Source organism: Ambystoma mexicanum, chromosome 1q (genome assembly GCF_040938575.1).
Source record: "Ambystoma mexicanum isolate Mex_15411 chromosome 1q, UKY_AmexF1_1, whole genome shotgun sequence".
Taxonomy (NCBI): Eukaryota; Metazoa; Chordata; class Amphibia; order Caudata; family Ambystomatidae; genus Ambystoma; species Ambystoma mexicanum.
The window spans coordinates 219,225,480-219,249,827 of NC_090922.1; the positions used below are offsets into that span (position 1 = coordinate 219,225,480).

At 42.3% G+C, this 24,348-nt stretch overlaps 1 protein-coding gene and 1 long non-coding RNA gene across 2 annotated transcripts in view; one reads left to right on the forward strand and one right to left on the reverse strand.

The window, feature by feature from the left end:
* LOC138526786 (sulfotransferase 2A1-like) overlaps positions 1–24,348 on the reverse strand; it is a 248,725-nt gene that overhangs the window by 99,673 nt on the left and 124,704 nt on the right. The window contains exon 4 of the mRNA XM_069637478.1: positions 15,313–15,439. Coding sequence (XP_069493579.1) covers positions 15,313–15,439 — 127 coding nt within the window. The remainder of the gene's footprint in view (positions 1–15,312; positions 15,440–24,348) is intronic.
* On the forward strand, positions 6,162–6,779 carry LOC138526798 (uncharacterized). The gene is made up of 2 exons (XR_011283738.1): positions 6,162–6,222; positions 6,589–6,779. It is a non-coding gene; the product is annotated as an uncharacterized lncRNA (long non-coding RNA).

Below are 24,348 nucleotides of genomic sequence, written 5' to 3' on the forward strand. Positions count from 1 at the left end.
CAAGTTTCAACTCTTATAGATGACATAAACGAAGAAGAGAGCACACCAGGCCTCATAATATGTGGAGACTTAAACATTAATTGTGTGAACACAAACCAACAAAAGAGCGACCAGATAGAGGCTAGGTAGTGTCTAGAAATGGCCCTAAGAAACTTGATGATGTTAAATGGAAACACTACTGGCGACATCCCCGCAATCACCCGTCAAATAGACTCAGACAAAAATCTATCCTGGACTACTTTTTTGTGTCAGAAATCATTCACAAATGGTTACACACATGCAGGTGATTGCTGGACTTCACAGCGACCACAACATGGTGAAGGTCACCTTAAATTTGGCAAGGACTCAAACAACGTGACATGGAATCACAGTATCTCAGTCAAATCAAACAAAGTGAAACTACATCTGAACGATAGTGACACAAATCATATTGGAAAAAAATACTGCGAAGAACAGGATGACATCGAATATGGCCACTTGTTAACACAATTTATGGAAAAGAACCAAGGCCTAAAAAAGTGCAAATTCGTACCCAAGCACAAATTCGATTTGGAAATATTGAAAAGACGGCAAAGGCATGCTGAAATAAGAAATGCACCAAGACCTGACACACTCATCTTTCTAGAAACAAAAAGAGTAGCAAAACAAAAATATAAGAACTGGATTAAAGCACACAAAATGCACATGGTTCAGAAAGATTCAGAATTAATGATGACCAAACTAAAAAACAAAAACTTGTGTGAGTTGTGGAGACTAATCAACAATGAGAGTGCGTCACAAACGGCCCTGCTGACCAACATGGTACCTGAAGCAGTGTGGACAATGTATTACAGTAAAAAGGGCTCCATAGGTACCAACCCTGCCCATCCTCACGAACTGGAACTTAACATTAGAGAAAAATGACATCCTAAACATAATCAAAAGGGTGAGGGCGTTGAGGGCCCCAGGGCCCGACAGACTAACGACCTTCTCCCTAAAAAAGAATCCGGAGGAATGGGCTGAGATATGTAACATCTTATTCAACAGAATTAACCACAAATGTTCAACCCCAACATCATGGAAAAGCGCTGTAATTGTACCTATATTTAAAAAGGGCAACAGAGCCAACCCAAAAGAATATAGACCAATACCGCTGTTGGATGTGTTAGGCAAAGTCTATGCCACACTCTTGCAACAAAAGCTGCTCGACTATATCACAGAATCCAAGCATGTAGATATAAGACAGTCAGGCTTTGTGAAGGGAATTGGGTGTGGCCTGAACCTCCTAATATTAAATCTTCTCAAAATGGAGGCCATAAGAACTGGCACTAAGGTATACTTAACCTTCATAGATTTCTCACATGCTTTTGATAGCATAGACAGAGAAATCTTGTGGTCTAGGATGAAAAAGTGGTTGTGCCCGCCAGGCCTGTTGGCAGCAATTAAGGACTTACACACTGGGACCAACATCAAAATCCGTCTAGACCAGGTTGGAAACCTGTCAGCCGCTATTAGAACTTTTTGCGGCATCAAACAAGGATGTCCCCTGGCCTCGATTATTTTCAACTTGTTCCTTTCGGACATTGAGCATATGCTGAAGGGGGTTCACTAATTTCCACCAAAAATACATGGGTCACACGTTGGTTGGCTTCTGTATGCCGACGACTTGATCTTGTTGGATGTAACGCCAATTGGACTACAGCGGAAGTTGGATGCCGTAGAAGGATATACCAAAAATAACGTCCTACTTTTCAACAAAAACAAATGTGAAATATTGGTCTTACAAAATTTAAGGAAGACCAAAAGAAACAGTAAAACCCAATTGGAGAGGCGATTACAGAAGGAAAAACTAAACATTGTTTGTAACACCAGATATCTAGGAATGATGCTCAGTTCCCACATAAACGACGGTCCGTGGGCCGAATTGGCTAAAACTAAGTTCCGACAATTAGCATGTCAGGCGGTTATCTTAAATAAAAAATATGGCAAATGTTCACTAAGACCTGTGATACATTTCTACAATCTTAAAGTGGTCCCGGCATTGATATTTGGAGCCAAATGTGCCTTTGGATGTTCTCATGAGAGTGGGCCACTCTAGAAAACATTTTTTGAGTGAAGGTGCTACAGCTCTCCAAAGGTACACCAACTGCGTGCATACGATACGAGCTAGGGCTGATATCGATAAATGCCCGCGTATGCTGGAACATGGTGGCCCTTTTTCGCAAGGCAACAATGAAAGAAGTGGCTCTGCAATTGCAAATTCGGCATAATCCCGGTAATGGTGACAAAAACACCCTATTGGTCTTATGGTCCAGACGGCGTCAGGCCTTACTTGAAGATCTAGAAGTCGACCTTAAGTCTACAATGTAACCCGAACTTTTGACAAAACTGTGGAGGCTAGACTGGATTTCAACTAGTGACCAAAGGTCCCAACACAGAATAATGAAAAATGTGCCTAGTGAAGAAAGATCATTTAACGAATTGCAAAAGTATGTGGAATGTTTTCCAGATCAGTATCGTAGAAACTTGTACCTGAGCTTTCGGCTGAATGCATTTAAAACCAAGGAAAGATTAAGCATATGGGCAAAAAACAAGCAGCCAGATTTAACTTGCAGGCTTTGTATGGAACAGGAAGAAACTTTAAAACATCTTGTTCTTTTTTGCCTCGATCTTAGAGCGCAAAGAACAAAACACCTGGGGAAAAACCTTAAGGAGCGGCAATCTTTAAGCACCGAGAATTGGTGGCAAATTATGTTCACTGGACCAGAACAAAAACTAAACTTTGCTCTGACCTTTTTTTATGGAAGATGTAAGGGACACTATAGCTGTTTTACAGAGTGGTTTTGAGTAAACAAAAAACAAAAACGGAGATATGGAGTCTGAAGAAGTTACGAGGATGAAACTTTGATCCAAGTATAAGAGGGAAATGTTGTGCTGATGTTTTAAAGGTTTGAAATAACCATAAAAAAGAATTAAAAAAAAAAACACAATTCTGGCTTTTTTATGAACTTGCACATAAACAAAAAACGTGCAGTAAATCGCCAGATAGTGTTTCCAACTGGCACAGCTCTCTGTCCACCTTATGTAAAACAGGTGTCCTTTCTACAGGTGTAACGTTTATGAGTCATTTTACTCCAGTGATGTAGTGGCACAGTATTTCTGACAACGTTAGAGTGATGCGACAAAAGGTACTTGTGTACTATGAATGGGCGCCGAATTTTCTGATACATACATGATTTGCTCTGGAGATTTGTCCGGTTTACAGGCCAAAAAAGCATAAGAAGTATTGGGTTATTCCAAGTGTTTCCGTCGTAAGCACCAATGATTGTGGATCCAAATTCTTTTTGAAATTGCATTAGAAAATGCACTTCTTAGACCATGTTTTGCTTCTTGGTGTGAGAGCCACCAAAGGCTCTTCTGGGAGGAGTAGAGAGGGGAGGGGAAAGGGACGGTTTATTTTCTCTGATCCAAGGATCCTGTAATAGCTCAGCAGCCTCAATGCAGGTAGCATCTGTGCGGCTACTTTCCTGAGCATGGTGCCTAGGGATAGATAGTGTGAAGCAGGCTTTTCTAGTCAATTACAACCTGCACTTTTAAAATGCTGGCGCTCGACCTACACTTGTCGAATCCTCTAGGACGATCCTGACCCAGCCTCACCTCTATGGTTACCGCCGCTTAGGCTAATCTCGGGGAATGCTCCTCTTGAATAGAGTTTGGGTATACTCGACACCCATGGGGAAAAAAGCAGATGACCATAGAAATTCATAACTGGTGTACACGGATACCCATTTTTTAGATTTAGCTTGAGAGCCATCAATTAGCCAACATTATTAGCCTGGGCGTCCAGATAGGCGGGAGGTGCGATTTAAGGAGGGGTGCATTTCCTATCCCCGTTTCGCTTTTTACCCACCCATTGACCGCCCATAGCTATGCTAATAAAAACGGCCCATTCCACACACTACATTCCTCCTACCCAAAGTGCACCCTCTGGCATCTCTGTGAGCTAGCTCTATTGGATTGTAACACACTATGTGCTGTTATTGGACTACCAATGCTGGTTTTAAGCAGTCTTCTGAAAGGTGATGGGTTAATTGCAGCTATAGGGTCATCTTTGACTCAACACTTTCCTTCTCCGCCCACATCTCTGATGTCTCTAAAAAGTAAAACTTCCTACTGCATCTCCTCAGAGGTACTCTGCCTTTCCTCTCCTTCCCCCAGAAGCTCACCGTCTCCCAAGGTCTATTTCTCTCTAGGTTGGACGATTGTAACAGCCTCTTTTTAAATCTACCTGCCTCTACTCTCTGCCCTCTGCAACTAATCCAGAACAGGACTGCGAGACTGGTCCTTGGCCTCAAGCCCTGAGATCGTATCTCTCCAGCTCTGAAATCTCTTCATTGGCTCCCAGTGGCTGCAAGGATTCAATTCAAAACCCTCTGCGTTGTCCATAGGCTTTCTGGGGCCTGGGTCCAAAGTACCTTCAGCTATCCCCCCGCAAGTACCTCCCCTCTTAGTACTTTGCTCCTCTACCGCCAACTTCCTCAGGGTCAGTCGTTTTTCAAAGAAACGCGCTGGGGGGTAGATCTTGGTCTTTGGCTGGGGCCTCCCTCTGGAACAGTCTCCCTGCTACTCTAAAACTTGAGGAGAACCATCTCCGTTCTGGAAGCACCTAAAGACCTTTCTCTTTGCTTCTGCCTTCACTCCCCCTCTCCCCTGCTGATCTGTTCTCTCTTGGCACCATACACCTGGCCACCCTCTGTCCTCCGCGCTCAGGTACTTGCTCTCCCTGCCACCCTCCCACATTGCCTCCGGGTGTCAACCCTTGCACTGGGGTCTGTCTCTGTTCCCATACAGTGCCCCCCTTTTTTCTTCCCGCACTTATCAGACCTACACTGTCTGCTGCCTTAAACCCAGCACTTGCCACTTGCTGGCTGCACTACCACTTTTTGTTGCCTTTATTATTTATTTATTTATTATTAATTTATCTGTTTCTCCTTTGTCCGCTCTGGAACCTATATGAATGCTATATTCAAGCACAGAACAGTTTTATTTTCCAAAGTCCACTGCTATATCATCAGCACATCGCACTGCAAAGGTTTAATGTGCCTATAAAATGTCTCCTTTCCTTTTTTGCTGAAATGTCAGTGTGAGTTTATTTTAACAAATTGAATCCAGTCAAGGACAATAGCACCGACTATAGGACATCAAGGTTAACTGCTTGTGAAATATGCATTCTACACATTTCTTATAAGTGCCTGTTGCTCCTAGCTAAGTTTGTGTGATTGTCATGGCACATACTGATACTTTTTCCTTAAATCATAATTCATGAGTGGCCACTGCGGTCACCTCCATCTGTATATAATTGATGTAGCTTTGATGAAGAACATAATTATCAATGCAGTGACTTGTTCATCTCTTTACATGAATGGTACCGGCACACATGATTAATCGGTTTAACAACGGCGAGTTCGTCGTTAGGGGACACTTGGGGCGCTTCACAATTAAATATTCTTTGTAATTAACGATTATGTGATAATTGGTCTTGGAGAAGGAGCACCCGCTTCACACCTACTTAGAACACTTATTTAAGTTTCACACTACTGTTTACTGAAGATTGCCCGTCACAAGATGGACCTCGGACTTGAACATCCAGTTTTGTTTAGTCCGCTTTTTATCTTCATCACTCCCTTAGTCTTACGTGCTCATTAGCGTATCACGATCATCATCACGTGATTCGCTGACTTGAATTTCTATGGTAACCACTACGCTTCCCTGAGCGTAACCTGTTTTGGAAACGACGAACGCCGCTTGGAGACAGGTAATTTTTCCGTTCTCACGGAGCATTCAGAATCACTTTTTGAGCGAATTCGCCAATGACGTTATGTGTCCACTTGTCCACAGATAACCCACACGGGCCACTGTATGGAACAACGCTCCATTCTATATTTAGCTACTAACGCTTCCTGCGACCAATGTTGAAGCGACAAGCATGTTTTATGCTATTACCCTTGACTAGTCTCCTTCAGTCCATACCAGGTAATGAATGTAAACACTCATGTTTTGTGCTTTATCTAAACATTTAGTTTCTACGAAAATGTAATGCACATTTATATCACATTTTCACTAGGGAGCGCATGCCGCTTTTCACTGAAATAAAAATATAGAAGCTCCACATATTGACGTCCCATAGATCTGCGGTCACTCATACTTCCCTGCATTTGAATGCCCGTTGGGACATTTGCATGAGTAAGTCTCTATTTTCACTACTTTGGTCAAACGAGTTCTAGAAGGTCTATTCCTCATCACCCTTAGTTCAACAGGATTTTCCACCTAATTAGTGTTCTATTGAGTTGGTGCTCACCGGGTCCTCCTTCTCCATAACAGTGGCTAGTAGAAATATGTGATTTAGGAACTATGCATTGAATGTATAGTTCGGTAGAGAATTATCACTTGACCAATTCTTTAAAGCATTGCTTTTTAATTAGCGGCACTGGTTTTATTTCTCTTCTAACATGTGTTATGTGATGCTCGTTATACAGAATTATGGAAAATATCCATTTCTCCTTTTTTTTAAAAAAAACCCTTTTCTTTTCTCCACTTTCTGTTGAACAGTTCATTTGTGTCAGAGTGCTAATAGGCTCAAGAAGAAGAGGATTTCACCTCGAAACGCGTCAGCCAAGCACAGTCTAATCTATGGATACTTTCCTTTGCTATGTTTTGCATTTTTGATGCCTATTGACCGACAGTCAATAATGACTATTGTACATTGTTCTTGTCAAAATTAAATTTCTCTACCTTCTTCATATTGAGATTTCTTTTGATTATTATTGATCATACTGCACATGCAAAATTGTACGTAATTTATTGAATGTCTTTGTTGACAATATTATACAGTGTGCAGGGGACGGGAGGGCTCCCAATCTGGATCCTCTTACTTCCTCTTCTTTCAGCAATTCTGGTTTTGTGCCAAGACCATTTTTTCTCCCCTGCACCTCAAGTTTCAAAAACACATTACCTATTAAGTGTCAAGCAGTTACGTACCCTGAACCATTAGTGTGCACTGTCAATGACAAATACTCTTTGTCATGGCACATAGTGCCAATTTCTGAGTTTGGTGGTCATACAGCTGTAAATCCACTGAATTACCACCAAAATAAATGACTGATAGCGCCACTTGGTCCCATGGTTTTACCACAGGATCACGAGTGGAGGTGGGGTGGTGTAATTCCCCATTTCTGGAGCCCATCGGAATCTATGGGTATTTCGGCGAATTTACCATGAGCAATAATTCGGCTACAGTAAATCCACCGATAATTGGAGGAAATGTGGAGGATTTACCTCCAACTACTTTCTGGCGATGAATCCACCAATTTTCCGCCGAACTCAGGTGGTGCTGTAAAAATGACAGTAATTCCATTACCAGCCAAAAATGTGGCGATAACAGAATTACTGCACTGCTGAACTCGTGATGAGGCCCTTAGTACATTTGTCAGACTGCGGGATTAGCATAAACCAATGGAATGGCCAGCTATTAACTAAATCAATAACATCAGGAGCCAGAGGCGGCAATACTGCGTGAAGCGTGTGTCGTTTTTTGGGAAACTTCAACAGCGACATTGGGGAATCATGTTCTAAACGACACAATCAACGTTGCCAGTGGGTCTCAGTGTATTTCAAGGAATGTTGTGACTAGCAGTCCCTGGTAATTGAAGTAAGGCAAGAATGGCCATAATAAATGCAACGAATTCTACACTGGCATCGTGCATTTTAGCAAAGGTATAGTGCTGGAACAGGAAGAACATTGGTAAGCAGAAGAAAACCTCATTAGAAGCTTATTCTTCGTAATATAGTCCGGAAGAGATAAATAGTGATTAGTGTTGTATTACCATCAAATACATTGTAATCACAATGAAGGAGATGTTGGCCATATAAGCATTGCAAAGCATCTCAGGAGCATTTAAACAGAGGATTTTGATTGCTGGAGACAAAAAATATATCCATATGTTTTTAGCCCTGATTTTATTTATCCTAGAATGTTTATTATATGAATTTTCACTATTTTTAAATTCCTCCCTACCACGAAGCACCCTATTAAATACCCACTCCTAAAAATCATGATTCCGCTTCTCAAACTTACTATCTATACCTTATTTTTTATTGTATATTGTAGGTGACATTCTTGGCAATGAATATTGTGCACAGAAAAATGTGTCTGGTGAATATTCTGCAATGAAATCACTGAGTAAGGCAGACATTACAAAGAGTGTATGTAAAAAGCCATGTATTCCTTTAAGATTTCCTCAACTGAAGTATCTAAATGAAATTCTTTGTCACAATTGTTGTTAAATAAAAGCACAACACCTATTATGAAAATACCCAGTAGGTATTTCAGAATGCCAATAGGTGTCAGCGCATGCTTAGGGACAGAAAAGGGTGGCAGTTGCTGGTGTTCTGAATTGTGACTGAAATTGTGGAGTCCATGAAGAACATTTCTAAAGCAGACTCTTCACCAAAGCTCAATTTGTCTTGGTTATTGGCAACTTCATGAATTAAGCCAACTGTGCTGTGCCGCAGGACTTACCAATAAATTGATTCATTTGATAAATGTTTTTTCTGACTTTTATACTTGATGGTTGGGTGTTTCCAGCAGCAGGAATCTCAGGTGGTCGGAGTGGAATGTTAGACACGGGGCGGGCAGCTAGGGACGTGCCCTTTGAAGGACAAATTCATGACAGGGCATTAGGTCTTGTGATGCCAACAGGCCAGGCGAAGATTTAGAGCAGTACTGCCCTCACCCAAGGAGTGGCCATCCTATTTGAACTACAAGTAGATGCATAACCAAAGCAAATAAATCCCTGAAATTGAAGTCCAAGAGTGGTGCTCTGGTTACGTCATTAGTGAGCGCCTGTGGTCTGAAGCAGATTAGGGGGAGCCGTGTCTGGAACATACTGTGATTTTGGATAGGAGAAGCAGAGGTGATGCCAGAAATTTAGTCCAAGGGCGAGGTGCAGCTTGTGTGTGTCGCGGTGTCTAGTATAATGAGAAGGCCTGTTTTATCAAAGCAGAGTTGGCCTCGCCAGTCTTACTTTGAACATGTCTGGGTTGGGGTGCACATCACGTGACAGTTGAGATTTATTAGTAGATCAATATACCTGTTAGCTAATCATGTACTAGGATTCAATAGTGACTATGTAGTGGGCAACGTGCATAGGGGAATGGACTTAGATAAGGTGTGGCCAATACATCAAGGAACTATAAGTGGATATTAGTATGTCATGTGGCTGTTAGCCAATGAGGGTGGTGACATGACTTTGTAACCTATGTATGATAATGTTCAGTTTTCCGCTATATAACTTGTAACATCTTGGGATGTGACGAGCTCCGTGTCAGTCCAGTTCTATGGGACCATTAGAGACCTTTGCATATAATAAACCTTGTTTTCCCTTGCAAAGCAGTGCAGTGATTATTTGGCCTTCTTGGATTATTTTTATCGTACAGGTTTTGGATCACATCTCTCTACAAAAAACAACCCCATTGGATGCATTCTTTTTAAGTCGCATAGATTTTATAGATTAATCAGGCGAAAACTTGAACGCAGACAAGAAACAAGTCAAGCCTTGCTCGGAAAGGTCACACTTGCATCTAGGCGATGGCTTCTCTACTTATTTCCAGCAAAGACCGCTCCCGGTCATCGGTCGAATGGGACCAACATCTAGCCAGCTTGCATAAAAGAGTCTAGGCCTGACCTCCATTTCAGCTTTACACTAGGTTTTACAAACAATTGTGCAACTTTATGATATGATTATATCCATGCTGATGTCAGGGCAAATACAAAATTGTCAACTTTTGAGAACAAAATTGATCAGAATTTGAAACCAGGAAGAGCACAGAGGATGGAGTCATCTACTCTTCAAGCGGTAGTAACTCCTGTGCAAAGGTATAGGACCAACACTGAACACAATGAACCATTGGAGGATGATCTTGTTATGGTGGCTGGTACAGATAGGCTGAGTCTAAGATCAAATATTTCTTCCATCTCGGACAAAGGGATGTGAGGTTTGTACGTGTGCTACGACGAAGAAACAAGAAAAAAAAGATATTAAAAAAAGGATACTTTGAATAAAAAGCATGGCAACATCTTTTTTAAAAGGTATCTCTTTACCTGAGATTTCTCCTGAAAAGTCTAATGACTCATCAAATATCAAGGTAAGAGGGAACAACATTTTTAAAAAATGAAACCTCTAAAGATAGGAACAAAAATGACACAATGGATCTTTTCCACAAACCTGAAAAAGAGCCCAACAATGAATTAGAACTAAGCATCATTGAATAAACTGAGGGTTTAGAGACCTCGAAAAATAAGATTGCATTACTGGTCAAACTGTTGAATCAAGTCTTAATTCAGATGATCAAAACAGTGTGCACCAATAAGACTACAAGTACTGCAGATAGGAAACTTGGATTCAAATACATTTGGAATAATCTGGATGATCAAGTGTTGAATAGATTGAAAATCTTATTTTGAGCCACAGCTCTATTTTAAGAACAAAAACTTCCACATACATTGACTTTGTTGAGCTGTACAAAGAAACAATAGCAGTAAACATTTCTTCCAAAACAGGGGCATGGTTAACTTCGAACAACAAGGAGGAGTTACAACAAATATGTGTAGAGGTTACCGTACCTCAAATTTCCCAAAGGTGTAATAGAGAGAAATGTTTGTGGCAATGAAAAAATATCCAATGTGGAGAAACCAACACCAGCAATAATACATTGTGTAACTGATGGTAATAGTAGAAGAAAGGTCACGTGCTTCGCAGGAAATGATTCAGAGGATGGGAAGTTGTGTGATTGGTCTTTATTGCTTCGCTCCTTGGACTGAATGAGGCCAGAAGACTGGGATTTATGGGTGTAGAAAGCGGTAACCAAGGGATTTACCTTTAGCCACAGACCAATTAAATGTCTTGGAATTGTAGGGGCTTTAACTACGATTGTACAATTGATTGTTCCATACCAGACTTGGAAGAATTTAGTTTACTAAGCCTCTAATCTTGTATGGCTTCAACACGTTCACAGTTCTGGCAAAGTGTGGTTTTAGGGGGAATCCCAGTGGTGGGTTAGTGTTTACAGTTAACCAGAAATAGGCAAATTTACTGAACAAATTGTGCACCCCCTAGATGCCATTCTGGTGCTAAACTTCTTTGGCCTAATGGAAAACTGCACTTCAGAAATGCATATGTATAAACGGCTATTGTAATCCTGAGTCAACAGCTTTTACTATTTTAGCAGAGGAGATTTGCAAGCTTATCACTAATAGGATGCTGGATTGTAACAACTTAAACATTGTAATTGCAGGCGACCGCAACTGTATTTTTGATTCTGATGTCACTCAACACTCCAAGTTTAGGAATCCAAAGAGGAATGTCGAAGGGGACCCTAGGAGGTACACATGGAGAAAGTGGAATCAATTAATGGCCATATGAGAGCTGGAATAATTGCAATTGGAAGATCCTATAGAGAATTCCAATAGGGGCACATGGCATAGGGGGTAATATGATTTCCGAAATAGATTTAATTTCGTCTCTATTTCTCTTTTGGAACTCTGTTGCCCCTACTCCTCGACATTCACAAAAGTGAGTGACCATGCCCTTCTATTCTGTAGCATTAATTCGGGCAGGCGGGATGGACCTCAAAAAAGATTTCTGTCTCAGCTAACAAGTGTTAAACAGGTCTATGTAGTAAAAGTACAATATATAAACTTGCAATCATTAAGACATCTTAATCATGAACATGGGTGACACCATGTAAAGGGCCCGTTAATACAGAGAATAGTGGGAAGTATTTTTAGTAAGCTTCATTACCATAAGCTCTAAAAAAGGAACTTTTATTGAAGACAGATAAAAGAAACCTTGATTATCGCAGAGTGCTGGAGGGAAATAAATGATGAAATAAATGAGACAAAAGAGCACAATTAAGACTAATGCGTAGGCTCTACAGGGATGATCCTGCTAGATGTTCAAGAGCACTGCAAACAATATTATAACTGGATTAAGTCCCATGATTTAGGGACAATCAAAAGGTTACAAGGAATTCAGCACAGAGCTGGGGGATTCTCCGTCAGCCACGTGGAAGACTGAGGGATTATGATTTAATGACTGTAGTCAATGAAGACAAGTGGATAGTGCATTGAAGGCAGATATACCAGAGCGGAACAGAGGAGTTGGGCTTTAATGAAGTTGACTGTAGAGCATTGGATGCCTGTCAGGGATACATAACAGCGGAAGAAATTGTGTTTGAAATTAACAGAATGAAAAAAATGTAGAGCAGCTGGACCCAATAATATTCTGCCAAAGGTCTTACAATTGAATGCAGGACTCTGGTTGTCTTTTCTTGAGACCCTATTTCAATATACCTAGCCCAAAGAATCACTAGACATACTTCTACCAGACCTTTGAGCAAAGGTTACTCTAACATGATCCTCACCCCCAAGACACGGAAAGTCTGCACCGGTGGCTCTAGCTTTCCCACGATAGCCACCCACCATTGGAATGCCCTTTCCACTCACCTAAGAATGACAGAGTCCCACCAAGCATTCCGCAAAGCAATCAAAACCAAGCTCTTCTTTAAACTTTACAAGTCTACTATAAATGTTGTAATAAGGACTGCGATGCAAACTATACTAAAAGTTCTGCTATGTAAAATGTAATGATATATGTAACTGCGTACTTCACCTGTCATCAATGAAGTCACCCACTATCAATGTACCTGTACCTAAGAGACCACATTGGTCACATGTCACGACTAATTCAAAATTCGTACAAATCTCATGTAACAGCGCCTCGATGACTCTGGGCTTTAAGTGCGCTATACAAATGCAAATAAATAAATAAATAAATAAATAAATAAATAAATAAAATATTCTGGAAACCGTGGAACTTCCTTTATGGTGGCATGTGACCATAGTGGTACCTATTTACAAACAGGGAGCTAGGATCCTGCCATCTATGGACCAATTTCCAGTTCGAGTGAAATGTTTGCATCCATCCTTCTTAAAGATAATGAGGATTGGCAAAGGAATAACCTAATTCTCTCGAAATTTCAAGTGGGGTTAAAATTGGGAACAGCTTTAAATGGAATGTTGCTAAAATTAGTGTAATCTTTGGTCTGCGGCAGTAAAGTAAAAAATGTATACAAAAAATATAGGTCTATGGAAAGCTTACGATAAAGCTAATAGAGAACTGCTTTCGTTTAAGAAGCTGCACATCCCTGAAGGCTTTCTAAAAGCCATTATGCGCTTACACTCTGAAACGAACATCGAGTTCTAGCTAACATCAGAGGGTGGTCTATCAAAACCTATAAATACAGAGTGGCTTGTGCCAGGGCTGTATACTTACATCATTTCCATTATTCAGCAGACGTCCAAAATCTTTGAGATAAGGCCAATTCCTTTCCAATACCACTTGCACATCTGCAACTTAATTGTGCTAATTTATGTAGAGGATTTGTTGTTTTTCAATCAGTGTCCCATTAGGCTTCAGTGTAAGCCAAATGCATTTGAAGAATACCCAAAGCCTAATAGCTTGACTGTAAATACACACACACCAAAAAAAAAAAAAAAAAAATCGAACATCTTAATATCCACAAAGAAAGGGAACTGAAAATGTTTAGATGGCGCTTGGGAATGGATAAAAATCGAAGTTGTAAAGAAACTTACTTATCTGGGTTTTTCAATTTGAAATAATTGGTCCACCTTGAAGATCTCATTAAAATTAGGATAAAACCTTTAAACGGCCCAGCTAAAACAGTGATATTTAAAATTGTTGCTAATTGGCATGATTATCAATTAGTCAGCGAAAATAGTACTGACATTATTATGTCTCACGGAGAGCCGACGCGAAATACCACGATAGAGAATTTGCAGGAGGGATTAAACCCGTGACATGCAAACTGCTAAAACAGAAATTACATTTAATCCAAGTAATGTTACTGCACTGATTTGAAAAAGACAAAAGATGCCGAAACACCTGTCGTCATAGAGGGCCGAAACTTCAAAATAAAACTCAAAAAAAGTTTCAGCTAACCAATTGCAACATAGTGATTTTGTATGACCAGTGGCACATAAGTTTGTGTGAAAGCCCCAACTTGAACATATCAAACGGACTTGAGGAACCTTTTTCTCCGTTCACTTTTCACGCACATGCGACACTCCAATAAACCTATGGGATGAAACAGGGCGCGGAGGACAACAAGCTGATCTCTCTAAATTCCTCCTAACCTAGCACATTTTATCAAACACTTTTGCTTTATGAATGTGCGATAGATTTCGTGAAGGCCATCGCATTTCTGTTATTTAAGCATTATGTAGATTTCCACAAAATAATTTGAGGTTTTATACTTCGTTTTAGCAGGGTGTGCATTTGTAGTCTGAAATAATAGTAGAAAGAAATGCATTGTGATTCTGAAGTATTGCTGTGTAATTTGATTTGTCTTTTAAATGAAATTGGGAAAGGTTTGTGTAGTTGACAAACATTAACAATCAAACTATATATTTAAAAACCTTTACAAATATGCTTAAGCTCTCCATTCTCTTTAGTATTCAAACCTAAAAGCTTGTAGTGTCTGTTAAATGATGCAGTAGATTTTGGAGAAAAAATACATTTACTTCAATACACATTTTTGTTTTGAGACAAATAACTAAACATTCATTTGTACAGCACACATGCATTCTCAGGCATGAGGTAGGATTAGAACTTCATAGTACACTGTATAAAAATGCGCGTGTTTGTGGCATATTAGATAAGGCATGGGACCGGCTTGAGCTGGACTCAAGTTGAAGGTGCATGTGGTAATGGGAGTCCAGCCCCTGGGGAGGAAGGGTTTGAGTACACCTCATGGTTGAGTCCTCACAAAGAGTAATTTTAGTCGCGCAAGCTGGCTGTGATGGACTCACCAGCCTGGTGACCATGATGTGATGTGTCGGTTCCAGCAAGAAGTTCTTCTAAATGTACAGGTTTTGATGGTCGGGGTGCTCTTTAAATGGTGGGGGAGCTCTTTAAATGTGTGCATTGTGAAGAGAAGTGTCATCAGGGTATTGCGGCCTGACGAAAGAGGGGTGCCTAGGCCCAGGCCTATGAGAGTAAGTACCCCACACACTAAGTGGAGCAGAGGGAACATAATTTTGTCTTTTTTCAATATTGTCATATTGAAATATGTCTTGTGTCTGCCAATCAAAGGGATAAATAAAAGCAACAAGCCAAAGAATAACTGATGCAAAAAGGGATAAGCCAGGAGGACTAAAAAGGCCTCAACATTGGAGTCCGCAAGTTCGATACTCACCTTCTCCTTTCAGGAAGAGCTCAAGAAACTGCTCGAAGCTCTCCGGGTCTTTATAAAAGGTGGTCATCTGAGCAAAGTAGTAGAGAGAGACGAGGACATCTTTTGGGTTTCTCACAGTGTAAATAACCTAAAGAAAACAGCTGTTAGCAGAGGCTGCGGACACCACAAGGCAACTTCACAAGACCACCACCATTGGACAAGCCAACAGTCTCAAGGCCCCGCCCCATTCACCCACGAAGGAAACAAGACTTTAAACTTCACATTCTCAGCCGAGGTTGCGTTGGTTCCTTGCTGTAAAGGTGTTGAACGTTCCCTACTTCATATGCCCAGATGATTATGGGCCTCATCACGAGTTTGGCGGTAACCCTTAAATGCGGCGATAACGCTATTACCGCCACATTTAAGGGTCTACCAAATCACAGGGTTGGCAAATTTCCCCCAGCTCTGAGCTGGGGGCAAATCCGCCACAATTTTGCTGATTTTCAGTGCTATTACCGCCAGCGGTAATAGCGCTGAACATTCCCCATTGGCCCCAATGGGGAATGGGAAGTTACCGAATGGGCCCAATAGGGAATGGGGATTTACCGTTCTGCCAAACCTGTGATCCGGGGCTATTAGCACCGGGGAGTTTGGCGGTAGGTCTAATAGCCCCGGCAGTAATAACGCTGGGGTTAGCACCCAACTCATGATGAGGCCCTGTGTCTAGAAATCAGTTTAATGCGGTTAGTGATCACATTTTTAATGCAAACCGTTAATTTCTTGCGTCTTACGGCTTTCCTTCGCCACGCTTTATCATTTCTTATTAAATCAAAATTATTTTTATACTAAGAAATAAAGCTATCATAATGACAGCACATAGCATTTTAGCATAAACATAGGACTAAAAAGGATTGGGTCCACATGCAATTGCAGCTGTGTGGGGGCTTCCAGTTGTAAATGTCCCAAAGCACTGTCCGTCAGCTGTGCATCCTGTCCTGCTCACAATAGCTCTCAAGGGGAGCGAGGTCCAGCCCGCAAGGGCCCTGATTTTCGGCGGAATGGGGTACCAACGCTACTTTAGCCCAATGGCTGTTGCACATCTGTGTTTTCACATTAGGATTTGGGCATTTTTCTTTGAAATAGTTTCTTAAAAAACAAAGGTTTTGGAAAACGTTTGTCGTTTGTCATAAAAGGCTGTCCTCAAAGTGAAGCAATATTGTCTTTATTAGGTTTCCCTTGAGGGCAGGTTTTTCTTAAAAGACCCCCACTGATGCCTAGATGCTGTCTTCACTAGGAGGTGGGTGTATTTGATACATCTGAGACCTAGGGTCCTTGCGTCAATTTCTTTTTATTCTTCTTTTGTTTTTTACCCTTTTTTTCTTGATGCTAATAGTAGAGAGGATTTTTCTCTATATCTCTGTGTGTTGGATACACAGTAATGATCCTTGATCAGTCCTTGTCTTCATTAGGGTTGACCAAACTGTATTCTGGCATATTGCGTTCAGTTGTGCAGATACAGTATTGTAATAAGCCGACCGGTTTCAGTGGTAGAGACCACTTTCATCAGGGCTGGGACAGTTCGCCAAAAATGACGCTGTGGGTGTTGAGAGTGGCTAAATATAGCTTCCTTAGATGCAGGTGGACCAGTCTGTTGGGATACAGAACGGGGAGGGAACGGGAGGGAAGGAGGTGAGGGGGAGGAGAGACACTACACAATGGCAAGTTGTGAAAAGGCTACACAGTTTTTCTTTGTGTCGCCTGGTGTAATAAATGTCTTACCCTCAATTTGAGTGTCTTCTCTCCTTGGGAAAGGTCCTAGATGTGTGACTGTGTGACTGTCGTCCCACTGCAGATGCTAAAGTAGTTCCAACTTCTGCCCAGAGTACCTAGATATAAACCAAAATATGGTTTGTGTCAATCGAGGCACCTAGTTTTATGACATAACTTAGTTGCCACTTAAATTACTTAAAATTGGCAATGTTCACAAGGAACATGAATGCACCAACACATCTCAAGTTAGGTGTGTTTGTGGGGTACATATGTACCAGACCCGGTGAGTAGTGACACAGGGGTATTGAGCCCTAATGCAAATTCATACAGGAACCACACAGACATGATATGATAGGTATCCACTGTATGGCTAACGATTGTGATTTCAATTAGAAAGAAGTCGATTCAACAAATTGTTAAACACAAACTGAACTGACCTGTTGTCCCCTTGGTGCGCTAACGAATGATCCAAGATTGACGAATAATTCCGGTGGAAAGTTGCAAAAGACACCACACTAAATGGAAAGGAGAAAGCAATGTACAGTAAATGGACGCGGATGTTCGTGCGCCAGATTCAGAGGGTCTATTTTAGAGATACTATCTTTGAAATAGCAGGGGCATCCAGAGTAAGATACCCTGTATATGGTTTTACCTGAGTCTTGTTGTGTAGAAGAATTCTGGTGTGCCTCCAGAGTACGGGTGAGTAGTTTTCTACGAGCTGGTGGCGCTGAACAAACAATGGTCTTGCAGGGGTAAAGCGTTGGAGTGAGGCTCGCGATTTAAGTCACGTGATGTTTTCCAAACAGCGCACGTTCCGTCCTTCACGTGCATGGCTCCGTGCGGCATGGGAAGATGGGAGTGACTACGTGTGTCAGAGGCGATGTGGGAATTGTGGTATGCATTGCCAAAAATAAGGCGAATGCGTTGGACATTCAACGGTTGCCATTGAACTCTGAACAGTATGAGTCTATAAACCACAATAGTGCCTCCATGTATATATAAAACTGAGAATCTACCATGCGCCTAATTTTTAGTGCCATAGAAACAAGTGAACGCATATGCTTCGAAAACCACAAAGTACGTGTGGATGAATAAACAGGTATCTACCTATACATGTGTGCCAGACAGTATCTATAGGGCCAAAAGTACTTGTATTGCACAGGCAGGATGATTTTAAGACTTGAGACGGAATATGGTCCTGCATGCATGCTCGGCCAGATTGACAAGTAAGAAAAGGAAGATGAATGGAAGAAAATGAATGAAAAAATGAAAAACTGAATGAAAAACAGGACTAAATGGGTGGCTGGACGGAAAAGAAAGTTACAAATTGTGTAAGAAGTGACTGAGTAAATGAGAAGTTAGAAGTGCCCTTTTGTATAGACGTTTGTGGGTCTAGATCATGGAGTACCATCTAGGTCACATGTCAATTATGGTATCAATGGCATAATCAATCAGAAACCCCATATATTGTTCACTCTTCATAGAGTTGCGAGAGTTTGCCAGGATGTTGGTTTGTTGAAACCCCTGGTATCTGTTTTTAATCTAAATATCCATTGCTGTTCACGGCGATACAGTAGATCATGGAGATTCCCTCCTCTCGATGGGATGTTTACTTTTTCAATGATAGACCAGGTGAAGTTCTCTGGAGCATGATTTTTGCTGTCAAAATGTTCCACCATTAGTGCTGCTAATTTCTTTGTCCGAATGCATGAATGATGTTCAGCCAGCCTCGTCCTGATGGAGCGTGCTGTCATCTCTATGTAGCGAAGGTCACATGGGCAAGTTATAATGTGAATAACATTCTTTGTGTTACAGTTGGTTAAGTCCCTTTGTGTCCAGGGATATCTCAGACCGATGTCGATTTCCTTTGTTCTGGTGGTACTAGTGCAGGGGCTACATGTCCCACAGGGACCATGACATCTTGGTTTCTCTTGGTTCCATAGTGTTGCCTGTATCGGAGTTGCAGGTTCCTTGTAGGTGTGCATAAGGGAATCTTTCAGGTTTTTACCTCTCTTAATTGCAAACCTTGGGTTTTGAAGTTGGGATTCACCTACATTCAGAATCGGCCAGAGTTTTCATACTTCTTTATTGATTTTGTTGGTTAGAGGGGAATAGGTGAAGACGGCTGTGATGTTATTGTCCAAGGGGCTTTTTCTTTGGTGTGTTGTTCTAGGGTCACATCCCTTGGGATGTTCCTTGCTCTTTTTCTAGCTTGCTTTATAATCCTTCTCGGGTATCCCCTGTTTCTCAATTTCTGGCTTAATTGGTCTGCCTGTTTTTCATAGTCTGTTATATGTGAGCAGTTCCTACAGAATCTTAAGAATTGTCCAAATGGTAGATTCTTTCTCAGGCTCGCTGGATGGTAGCTGGAGAACTGCAACAAGGAATTCCTGTTGGTAGGTTTATTAAATACTACAGTAGATATAGCATTATTGCGTATTTCAAGTCTGAGGTCCAAGAAGTGTAAGGTTATGTGGCTGTGTGTCTCTGTGAAGGACAAATATGGGTTTTGTTGATTTAGCCATATCAGGAATGCTGCAAGCTCCTCATCTGTTCCTTTGAAGATCATGATGATGTCATCTATGTACCTTTTCCACAGGTCTATTTTGCCAAGCCATGGATTTGTTGATGGATAAATCTTTTGTTCCTCGAAATCTGCTACATACAGGTTTGCCAAACTCAGGGCAAATGTTGACCCCATTGCAGTTCCGGAGGTCTGTTCATAGAATGTTTTCTCAAAGAGGAAGACATTTTTGGTAAGAGCTAGCTCCGCCAGTTGCATGATTAAAGTGACAGGTGTTTCAACCGGTGGTTGTGTGTTTCTCAATACCTTTTCTACAACTTGTAAGGTAGCCATTTGAGGAATGTTGGTGTATAAAGCCTCAATGTCCATCGTCACTAGAATCTGTTGTCCAGGATCGAAAGGAAGAACAGCTGTTGTGTCTTTTAAATGTGATTTCATTTTGTTTATCATAGGTCTGAGGAAGAAATCGACAAATTCAGATAGAGGCTCTAAGATGGATCCTATACCAGAGACAATGGGTCTTCCTGGTACCGGTGTTGTACCTTTGTGCACTTTAGGGAGTGCATAGAATGCTGGTTTTCTCTGTGTTTTTGGATTAAGATACTCATATTCTTTCAGGCTAATATGGCCTTCAGCCATAGCTTCCTCTATGATAGGTAGAATAAGTTTACGTATATCTTCTGTAGGGTCTTTTCCGATTGTCTGTAACTGGTGCGGTCATCTAGGAGCGTCTTCACCATTTTGTTATAGTCTACTGTATTTTGAATCACTGTAGCACCTCCCTTATCAGCCGATTTTATTGTGATTTCATCATTTTCCATCAAGCTCTTTAGTGCTATGCGATCTTTTTTTGTAAAGTTGTTGAATGTGTATTTTTACTCTCTCTCCAGGTTCTCAATTTTTCTTAAGAGAGCTTTTTCGAAGGTGATAGATTCTGGTGAGATTTCATTGGGTGGTGGGTAGAAAGTCGATTTGTTTTTAAGGTTGGTTGCAGATTTCTCTTCGTCCCTTTGTATTCTTGTGTTGAAGTACTATTTGAGCCGTTTGTTCCTGACCAACTGGAACATCCGCGTCCATTCACTGTACATTGCTTTCTCCTTTCCATTTAGTGTGGTGTCTTTCGCAACTTTCCAGCCAAATTATTTGCCAATCTTGAATCATTCGCTAGCGCACCAAGGGGACAACAGGTCAGTTCAGTTTGTGTTTAACAATTTGTTGAATCGACTTCTTTCTAATTGAAATCACAGTCGTTAGCCATACTGTCACGACCCACACTCTGAAGACCCCCTGGCCAACCTATGGGCCAGGGAGAGTCTTGACTTCAGTCCCCACTAAACCCAAGAATTTGCAGCCTAGGGCTTCTTGGGGCCAGTCCTGGCGCCTTTGGCGCCAGGCTCATGTTTGAATATGGACTTGTGCTTGGGAACTACTTTTCGTTAATGCCAGTCATGTGGAGGCATCCACATAACCCGACTCCTTGAAACCAGACTTGCAGTATAGTGTTTTTGGGTGTGGTACCATGGGGACTATTTTACCTGGACTTCTTTCTTGAAGCTATTTAAACCACACCCGAATGGACTGACACGCTTCGCGTTAGTTTGCATTTCTGCAACGTAACGCTCACCATGTTCAGCTTCAGCCACGAACCTCGGAAGAACAGCACCTGCAAAAAAGGAAAAGACATTGTGAGAAATGGCAGCAGCTTACCTGAACTTCATCGCCAGCGGTCCGCAGCTCTCCTGACCATCATCCTGGAACCAGCGCTCCTTCGGATCAGCAGACCTGTAAAAGAGAAGAAACAAGGCATTAGATATTGTACAATTAATGAACCGTGCCGAAAGGCTTACCTCAGCAGCCGCTCCTCAATCAGCATCACTACAGAAATTCCATACTCTGGCCGAGTACCGTGACCTGTGGAGAGGAAAAGATAACAGGTTAGCAAAGGCAAGGCATCTTAAGCGCAGCGTATAGCGCCTACTCACCACATCCAGGCGCTCCACAAACTGCGAAACACAGATTCCGCCTTGCCACATATTGGACTTCTGCGTACCTAAGGAAGAAAAAGACATTGTTAAAACAGGCATGCAAGGACAGCAATATTCATAGCAATAAGATCTAACTGAAAGACTCTAGATGGGCAGGCATCAGTGAAGAAACTCGATCGCCATTGTCCACCAAGCACAACACGCACCTGCCAAGACAGCAGGACGGAGAACTCGCCAACATCTAAAACAAGGTGAGGAGAAGTCCAGAAGGGCCGCAGACCTAAAGGGAGGTGAGAGGGTGTTTACCCCGGTTGCCCAGTCCTGAACATAGCTTACCTGTATTCCAGGCAGAACTCTTCCGCTGGTCGCATTTGGGCATCGCAAGGAGGGACATCTGAACCCCAACTGCTGGGTGGCGCCCCCGTGGAACCAGGTGAGCGTAACACATACAGTGGATACCTTTCATATCATGTCTGTGTGGTTCCTGTATGAATTTGCATTAGGGCTCAATACCCCTGTGTCGCTACTCACCAGGTCTTGTACATATGTACCCCACAAACACACCTAACTTGAGATGTGTTGGTGCATTCATGTTCCTTGTGAACATTGCCAATTATAAGTAATTTAAGTGGCAACTAAGTGATGTCATAAAAATAGGTACCTCGATTGACACAAACCATATTTTGGTTTATATCTAGGTACTCTGTGCAGAAGTTGGAACTACGTTAGCATCTACAGTGGGACGACAGTCTCACAGTCAGACATATAGGACCTTTCCCAAGGAGAGAAGACACTCAAATTGAGGGTAAGACATTTATTACACCAGGTGACACAAAGAAAAACTGTGTAGCCTTTTCACAACTTACCATTGTGTTGTGTCTCTCCTCCCCCTCACTGTAACGCTCACTTGACTCCCACGGAGGCGCTGGCCTGGTTCGCACTGCTGTGACCTCTTCTAAGGTGATGCGCAGGGTTCGGAAGATGGACTGGACCGGGCCCCCAAATCTGGCTTGTCTGGCTCGCAGAAGTATCCTTCTGTAGGCGAAAATAGGGGATTAACTGTCTGCGGGGTAATGCAATCGGCCTCCCACTTTCCCCTCTCACCCTCCTCGAAACCCTTCTGTGAGTCCCTGTAGCGTCTCACCTTAGGGTCTGGAAGGACGGGCTCTCCATCCTGCTTCTGATGCAGGGGCGCGTTGGTATCCAGTTACTTCACTGGATTTTCGGATTGGTGAGATTCAAACTTGCTTGGCTTCCAGGTAAGTTTTTTTTTTATAAGAGGTTCCCCTTGTGTCCATGCATTAATGTACTAATGCTAGTGTCTTTTTCCCCATAGGGGCCGGGGTACGGAATGCCGGGGAACAGGCACCGACCCGAGATGAGAGGTGAAATCCTTGTAGAAATCAGGTAAGTCTTTAATGAGCGTTTTTTGGTAATGTCTTTTCATTCGCTCATTAACGCTGATGTCTCTTTTTCCCCTTAGGGGCCGGGGTCCGGAAATGCCAGGATGTGGCGCGGACCCGAAATGAAGAGGGACTGAATCAACAGGTAAGTCTTAACATGGAGATTTAGCTTTCCTTATTCCCTTCTCTCCCTCACCTTTTGTTCTTGCCTTTTTCTCCCTAGGCGCTGGGGCGTGACTGCGAATCAGGATGATCGCTGCTGAACAGGCGCCCTGTTTCAGGATTGTCGGCGAGATGTCTCCGGGATGCGGATTTAGCAGGTAAGGACTTTTCCTTCTTCTGTTCTCTTCTTCTCTTCCTCTGCAGGTGATCCAGGATGCTGGCAGGCGTGGCAGAAGTCAGGATGCAGGAGCAGACACGGTGAGCGTCCAGCTGCTAGATGCAGAACAACGCGAAGCACGTGTGGCTGTTCGGGTGGGGTTTAAATAGCCTTGGAAGAAGTTCCAGGTATGTATCCTTCCTCCAATCAGGTATGTATCCTTCCCCGACCATGCCTGGATGGTAAATTAGTCCCACAGGTAAAGTAGTTCCTTTCAGGCCTCAAAGAGGCCGGGATCCAGCAGCATGGTCTGCATCAGGTAAGTGCACTCAAGCACTCCCATAATGAGCCTGGCGCCTGTGGCGCCACGACTGATGTCTTTTATGAGCCTGGCGCCATAGGCGCCAGGACACCTTCCAAAGGGCCCCTATATGGGGTTGCTGGGTCTTTTCTTGGGGACTGGATGTCCGCTTTCGGGGACGCAGGGCTTGAACCGGCTCCCCGGGAGCGAGCATCATGACACTCACCTCCTTCCCTCCCCGTTCTGTATCCCAACAGACTGGTCCACCTGCATCTAAGGAAGCTATATTTAGCCACTCTCAACACCCACAGCGTCATTTTTGGCGAACTGTCCCAGCCCTGATGAAAGTGGTCTCTACCACTGAAACCGGTCGGCTTATTACAATACTGTATCTGCACAACTGAACGCAATATGCCAGAATACAGTTTGGTCAACCCTAATGAAGACAAGGACTGATCAAGGATCATTACTGTGTATCCAAAACACAGAGATATAGAGAAAAATCCTCTCTACCATTAACATCAAGAAAAAAAGAGTAAAAAACAAAAGAAGAATAAAAAGAAATTGACGCAAGGACCCTAGGTCCCAGATGTATCAAATACACCCACCTCCTAGTGAAGACAGCAACTAGGCATCAGTGGGGGTCTTTTAAGAAAAACCTGCCCTCAAGGGAAACCTAATAAAGTCAATATTGCTTCACTTTGAAGGCAGCCTTTTATGACAAACAACAAACGTTTTCCAAAACCTTTGTTTTT